Here is a 7,391-nt window from a genome sequence, read left to right as displayed (position 1 = left end):
TCACGTTGACTTAATACCATGAAGGTCAGACAGCAAAGGGATCCCTCCACCCCAGGAAACAGTCCCAAATGGTTATCGCAGAGCTGTTTTGCTGGGAACATTTCCTCTCAAAATTCCGACCGCAGAGATACTTTACAGAGATCACAAAGCCCACCACCTGGTAGGAAAAGGAAAAAGGTGGAAGAGAACAACATGTCCCATGCTGTTCCTGGGGTCTCTTGCTGCTGGGTGGCTGCTTCTTCTAGGCCTTTCAACATACTCATCCAAATGGGCACTGCTTCCCGGGAAGGCTGCAGAGATAGGGTGGCGAGCCCTCCTCAGTGCCCCTGGGGTTTGGAGCAGAAGGCACACCCAGAGCCGCAGGCTGGGCAGGTGCTGGCTGGGCAGGTGCTGCCGGGGCCGGGGAGGGCGGGCAGGGACGGGGACACAGCGCAGGGACCCCCCCACTGGGCTGCGCCAGGGAGAGCCCGCGGCCAGCCCGCGCTGCTGCGGCCGGACACGGGGCTTGGTTCTGGCCGTGCCCGGGGGATGCTCTGAAGGGCCGGGGCGTTCGCGGCCGCGTCCCACAGCCCCAAACCCGGCGGTCAGAGCGACATAAGACCTCCACCACCAACTACAGCCCCCGATGGCCGCGGCGGCCGCTGTCCCGCCCGTCCGGGGCGGGGCGAGGCGGGGCGGGGACCTGGCCCCAGCCCGGCCCCCGGCCCCAGCCCGGCCCCCGCTCACCGCCTCCACCGGGGCCGGAGCCGCCGCCGGAGCCGCCCGCAGGTAGGAGCCGCTCCCGGGAGCCGCGGCTGGGAGCCTCCCTAGGGAGCGCCGGACACCCCCTCCCGTCTCGCCGTCGCCCCTCCTTGTCGCCAGTCGTCACCCCCTGCCCAGCTGCCCCCTCCCGGGCCGCGGTCCCGGCGCCCCCGGCGGTCCCGGGGAGCTCCCCCGCGGACAGCGGGTGCGAGCGGGGCCGGGGCAGGGCAGGGCAGGGCAGGGCAGGGCAGGGCAGGGCAGGGCAGGGCAGGGCTGGCGGGCGGGGGGTGCCGCAGGTGCTGCAGGGCGCGGGAGGAGCCGCGATCCCGGTGCTGCCAGCCCTGGAGCTTGCTGGCTTACGGCAGGTAGGCACGGGGTAGGTAAGAGGATTAGAGCCGCTCCGACCAGCGCCCGAAGGACACGGCTGTGGAAGAGATGGCCCAGGTCATGATTCCGGCATCCCTCTCACCCGTGAATCTCTCTGTGGCATCGCTTCGGGGCTGAGGGATGTGATGGTGACAGAGCTCGGCAGCTCCTCTGCCAGGATTGCTGCACAGGGGTCTGCGGAGAAGCTCACCTGGGTTGAGGTTATGGGGTGGGACAGGTCCTGCCTTCCCCAGATCCTGTCGGGATGTCCTGTCAGGACATGCAGGCTGTGTCCAGCTAAATTCCCAGGAGGGGAAGAGGTTTTGAGAAAGGCCACTGGGCTCTGCTGTGGTCCCTCAGGGAAGGAAGGGTGAGGTCCTGCCTCTGAGCAATATAAAGATGCTGGGTGCTGATGTCCCAGGGTGATGATGGGGTTGCTTGGGATCTTAGCTTTTCCCTACAGCAGTATGCTTGTGCCAGACCTTTGATTCAGAGCCCTTGAGCTAGAAAGGTTGCAGGAATTATGAGTTAACCTTCCCTTCTGCCTTTTTTTTTTTTTTTCCTTTTTAAACAGAGCTTCTTGTGAAAGTGGCCTTAAGGACGTTCTGATGAACATTCACACAATCTTTATGCCATAGCAATGTACACATATATGGTTAATTATGGATAGCAACTCAATATGGAGGAGGGCAGTGTGTGAAAGGTATATCCTGGCACGCTGACTGCCTGTTGTGTCTTGCTCAAATAGATGACACTGTCTAAAAGAAGGGGACTTGATTATTAAAAGTCAAATTATTTCCTTCTGGTTCTTCATGCTCAGTGGTCAGCATTTTCTGAGCCTGGGTGCTAAAAGTCAGTGCAGTTGTTTCATTTCCCCTTTTAAGATTCTTTGTGCTGCAGTGTTTGCTTTTCAGATGCAGAGCAGGGATGTGTGCTTGTATGAACACTAACACAGTCAATTGTTTTTCCTTGGAAGAAATGTCGTGTCCATGGTTTCCTCTCCTCCCCCAGCCATTTCTGGGCAGCCTGACATTGGAAGATTGTGGTTTGGCCCAACAGAGACACTTTAGGGTCCAGATCCTGCAGTCCAAGCTGAAACAATGAGCTATAATTGCAGGTTAAGTGGAAGCAAAGAAATGGAGAAAAGTCTCTAAGAAACGAGAGAGAAGATCCTAAGCAATATGTTGGAAAGGATACACTGGGACAGGGGGTGGCTGGCAGGTGCAGTAGAAGGCTTGGACCAGGACTCTGTGAGTGCACGCTCCTCTGGGTCACTGATTTCTCTCAGTGAGCAACTCACTGGCCCTGTTGTCTAAAGTGGGAATAATGGTGGGTTTTTGCTGTCTCAAGAAGACTTGCAAAGGTCTCTAGGTTGCCTGGCTGCCCTCGCCTTGGGTCCCTGCAGGTTGCAGAAGCAGTCACCTGAGGTTCAGGGATGAAGGCAGGGTGAGAGTGATAAGGAAGCAAAACATGTTGTGGACAGGTGGGGAGAGAAAGGTGGAGCGAATGGGAGGAGAGGAAAAGAAGAGTGATGAAGCTTCAAAAACCATTAAATGAAGCATTAAAAGGGCTATAGATTATTATACCTTGCGTGGGGTACAATGCAAATATTTTATGCTGAGGTTGCCTCTGGATGGTCATGCCTGCAGGTGAGAGGCGCCTACCAGAGCAGCAGTCCCCCTGTACAAGTGCTGTTTGCTCAGCTGAGAAGTGTTTGCCATGGGCAGGCATGCAGACCTGGCTCCCTCTGGGAGAGCTGCTCCTGTGTGCAGGACAGGAGGGAAGCCTTCCCTCCACCCTGCCCACCGCACACAAGAGCAGAGGCCTCCTCCCCAGCACTCGGAGCTGCTGAACTGTGCTCACCCGTCCCTGTGGAACTGGTGGCATATTGGGCAGGTCTGGTGGGAGGGGAGGCCGAGGTGCTCCCTGGTGCCATTAGGAGAGGTCTGGGCTGCCTCTCCCATGGGTAGCAGAGGGAAGGAAGCAAAAGCAGGGATGATGTGGGCTGGTCTGCTGCAGTGGTGGGGGGAGTGCCCAGCATCCTCCCCTTGATTTCCTAATCTCGGGCAGATCCAGGTAATTAGAGACCTGTCTGATTTCCTGCTTCCCATGAGGAGCCGCTGGGATTACCAGTGGTGACTGCCTGAGCCAGAAGAGCCAGTGGCCCTTCAGTTTTGGCACCACAGGACTGCAAGAGAGGCCTCTGCCTGGCCAAGCCACTGAGGATGGCCACAGCTTTGTCAGGGAGAGCCTCCCCAGCGCGGTCTTGGCCCAGCTGAATGCTCTTAGAGGTGGTTTATTGTGGTCTCCTGTGCCACGGAAAAGTCTGGCTCTGAATATATTTCAACAGACATGAAAATTTTAAGCCATCTGGATGTGATGAAGAGGCTGGTCATGCAGGCTTGCAGGCTTGGCCACTGTTTAGCAGGTGGAAGCTGTTCCCTGGTCCCCTCTGTCTGTTGTGTTTGCAACAGGTTTGCATGAAGTGAAAGGCTGTATGGCACCTTCCTCCTATAGCTCATCTGAACACCCTACAGACAGCAATTTCTGGTTGCAGCAGCTTGGGACACTGGTAAGCAAATGTTACTAATTCCTACAAATGAGGAATGCTGGCGAGGCAGTGGTGAACACCACAAAAATGCCTGTGTGTGATTGCTTACCTTGTACTTGTCTCAGGGCAAATGATTTCCACAGGTCTAAACAGAGTCAAAAGACTGACATTGTGGTTTGTACCCATGACGATCTCTATGCCAGACAGGGCTACTTTAGAGTAATGACAAAAGCCAGGTCATGGGTACTGCACATCCATTCCTTGTAGCTCACCCTCCGGCCCATCATCTCATGGCTGCTTCTCAGAGGCTTTGGTGGTTAATACAAGGAGAAGAGGACCTCTTTTTGTGGAGTCCTCAGGCTGAAGAGGCTGGTGAGGGAAAACTGTCCTGAGAAAGCTTGGTGTGTTATGCCACACTCCCTAAAAGCTCACAGGCCTTGGGTGTTATCCCCATGACAAGTGCAGACTGACTGGCATTTACTGAAGGAAATGCTTTGGGGATAGTGAACATCTCTTCAAAAGCGTAGAGCTGCAAACTGCAGTGGAGAAAGGAGCTTATGCTTCCAAAAGATGAACAGAAGAAGAGTACAAGGGACAAGAGAGGTGGAAGACAAAGTAAACAGGTGGGAAAAGCCCTCCTTACACTCCGTTGGAAGCTCTGTAGCTTGAGTGTATGTCTTGTGTTTGTTGGGGAAAAAAACAGTGGCAGGGTAGGAAAGGCAGGGAAACCTGGAACTGTTTTGGGCTTCCAGGGCCTGTACTCTCCCATCTGTAAACTGGAAAAGGAGACAATATGATCAGGAATAAAATTCTGCGAAGGCTGTTCCCCTGGGCTTAGTGTGTCTTTCCTTACTTTCGAAGCTATCTGTAAGTCAACATGACATATCTGTCTCTTTCTTTGCCAGGTTTCACCTCCCTGTTGAGTGTTTTTTGCCACTCCCAACACTTACATTTTTTTCCTGATAATGGGACAAACCTTTTGGGCAGGCTTCCTACCCCCTTCTGGTGTAATGTGTGTCTTGGCTTTGCTTGCTTGGGCAGATTGGAAACGCTTTAAGGCGTTTGTGGTTTTTGGAACTCGGGAGCAAATAAAACACCTCTATCAATCTATTAATACACTGACAAGATCTCTGTACTTTAGGGGACACTGTGCTTTTTGCTAGTTCAGACAATGGTCATTAGATTGGGGTGGTTGAGGTAGAGGATGATCACTGGACAGACTGCACAGTGCCTCTGACTTTGTGGGCTTTGCCATAACATCAGCCTGCATTTGTGTATTACTTGCAGAGCAGTGAGACAGTTTCAGAGGCTCTTTCTTCACTGCATAGCTGAAGCAGGGAGAGCTTTGCTGTCTTTAATTTTTTGAGGAGATAAATAGTCCTCCTCATTTTCCATCAGCTCTTCACTTTCGGGTTTGGCTGGGACTTTGGGGTAAGTGCTGTTGTCATAAACATCCCAAACAAAAGGATTGGGCAAGGGAAAAATATGCCCTTGTGGTGGCAGTGGTGAGAGACTATGGGGTTTGGTTCCTTTGTGTCTCAGAAGTCTGGTGAAAGCAGCCCAGTCTTGAGCATCTCTGTATTGGGGAAACTTTCCTGTCCGACCATCCGGGAGCCACTCTGGCAGTCACACTCCCACACCTGAGACTTTCAGTACTGGGAGCGAAGTCCCTTCACAATGGGTGTCTCACTGGACTCCCTACACACCCCACACTCAGGCAGTCTGACAGGTTTTCCTCACTGCCTGGACCCCAAGTTTCCCATAGCGTAGTCCCAGATCTCTGGATCCTTTAAAGAATTGAATCATTCTGCAGTAATAGCTGGACAGAAACAGCTCGAATTGGTGCCTCTGGGGAGGGACCCCGAACTAAGGAATCCCTGTGCTTTTATATCCTCACAATCTGAGAGCCTGTTCCAATTGTGATATTTAGTCTGGGGTCTTCTCACTGTTTTGGAACCTACGGAGTCTCTGGCTGACCGGCCATCCCTGGCCAGCACCACAGGTCCCTGTGCCCTTTGTCAGGCAAAGGGTTGGTGCCAGGTCACAGCCCCTTGCCTGGGGCTCCAGCCATTCCCCCCACCCAGGGCACAACCTGAGCTACTGGCACTGTGTGTATTCCTAAATATCTGCCCTTGGAGAGGTGGTAAGTAATATCTGCCCTGGGATGCGGGCAGTCCAACACATGGTGGGAGCACTCACAGGTTGCCACCTGACTTGTGCAGCCTCTGAGGTCACGAGGAGCCAGAATGGCTGAATCTTGCAGTGGATGCTCCCAGGCAGAATGGGATCCCTGGGGCAAGCAGACACACAGCACCTGCAAAATGTAGTGCTCCTCAGCTCACCCTGGCTGCTCCCGGCTGGTTTCACTGTCTGCTGACCCAGCTCTTTCCATCTGAACTGGATGTGTACCTTCTGCCTTACCCAGCTCCTGCCTCTGCCTCCTTTGGCCTGTTTGCAGGCTGAGGGCCACGACTGCCCAAGCCCTGCTCATGGCATGAGTGGGACCTCATGGAAGTCAGTGTGGGCTGATGTAGGTGCATGGGTCAGAGCACAGAGCTGTCAAAGCCTGCAGAACCCTTTGGTCCTACGGTGGCAAATTATGTTAATTTTTCTTTTATGACATCCAGGAACGTGGCCTTGAAGTGGGGTGAGCCTGGTCTGTACAACGCCAGATGTGAGAAGGGCAGAGCCAGCCCAGAAGAGTCCACAGTCGATGTCTCTGCCTGTAACACAGCAGTTCAACACTGGTTGCTAAATGGCCTGTAAGTACTCGTGTGGCAGCAGGAAGCAGAATACTGAGGGCACTTCTTGAAGGACAGTAGGGCCCAACAGTGCTGCAGGAGTATCTCTGGGTTGGACAATCTGTCAGTCGCATGGTCTTCTTACCAAGGCACTCAGGATATATATATATATCTATATGTGCATATATGTAAGTATATATGTATTTAGAGAATTGATAACAAATTAACTGTATGCAACTGCAGGAGACAGCTACCTGGGGGAAACCTGGAGGGGCGATGTGAGCAAGTGGATAATAATATGTCCTTTTCTGCCCCCTGCTTTTTGGTGGCTAGAAGGTTTCATTTCCTATGTCCGATAGGTTTATGTTGGCCAGAACATTTCATTAGCACGCTGAGTGCATTCGGTGTGTGAGACAAGAAACATGCACGGATGTTGCTGTGGGTGAAAGCATTGCCTCTCAACATCGTTGCAGGGTTACTGAAGCATCTCCTGCTTCCCCCCTGCACAACCCAGAGATGTCTTTACCTTTTCCCATTCCTCTCATATGAATAAATGAAAATGGCACTTCTGCACATCCGTGAGACGGTAGGCGGGTACCCGGAGCAAGCAGAACGTCATACCCTGCTGACAGAGGGGATCACTTCTTTTCCTGTTACCCCACCATTTTGTTACATATTTACAAGACTCTGTCACGTCTTATCTCTCTCATTGTGTGCTCACGCTTCGAACCTTGAGATAAACCTGAAAATGCTCTGCTTTGTTATGTTGGCATTTGTGACTTGTGGGTGGCAAGTTATGTAATGTGCTGGTTTGTATCCACTCACTTACAGTGATTAGGTATCAAGTGACTGTGGTTATTTTTGCTTTCAAAAGCAACAGAGAGCTATAGTGGGCTCCCCCAAAAGACGAATTGTGTTTGTTCCCCTTTGATTGTTCCTGACTGGCAGCAATTCTTTATGACTTGCTCTATGTTTTGAACAGTGTCCTCCTT

The 7,391-nt window shown here is 52.8% G+C and overlaps 1 protein-coding gene across 2 annotated transcripts in view; it reads left to right on the top strand.

The window, feature by feature from the left end:
• The first annotated feature begins 681 nt into the window (after positions 1–681).
• TMEM150C (transmembrane protein 150C) overlaps positions 682–7,391 on the top strand; it is a 23,241-nt gene continuing 16,531 nt past the window's right edge. Inside the window, exons 1-2 of one of the 2 annotated variants that reach the window (XM_064651639.1) lie at positions 682–768; positions 6,286–6,420. In XM_064651639.1, coding sequence (XP_064507709.1) covers positions 6,414–6,420 — 7 coding nt within the window. In that variant the 5' untranslated portion in view covers positions 682–768; positions 6,286–6,413. Of the gene's footprint in view, positions 769–6,283; positions 6,421–7,391 lie in introns of those variants that run through there. The other variant, XM_064651640.1, reaches the window with a different exon arrangement.

Source organism: Pseudopipra pipra, chromosome 4, assembly GCF_036250125.1.
Source record: "Pseudopipra pipra isolate bDixPip1 chromosome 4, bDixPip1.hap1, whole genome shotgun sequence".
Taxonomy (NCBI): domain Eukaryota; kingdom Metazoa; phylum Chordata; class Aves; order Passeriformes; family Pipridae; genus Pseudopipra; species Pseudopipra pipra.
This window is presented reverse-complemented; position numbering and strand designations above follow the sequence as displayed.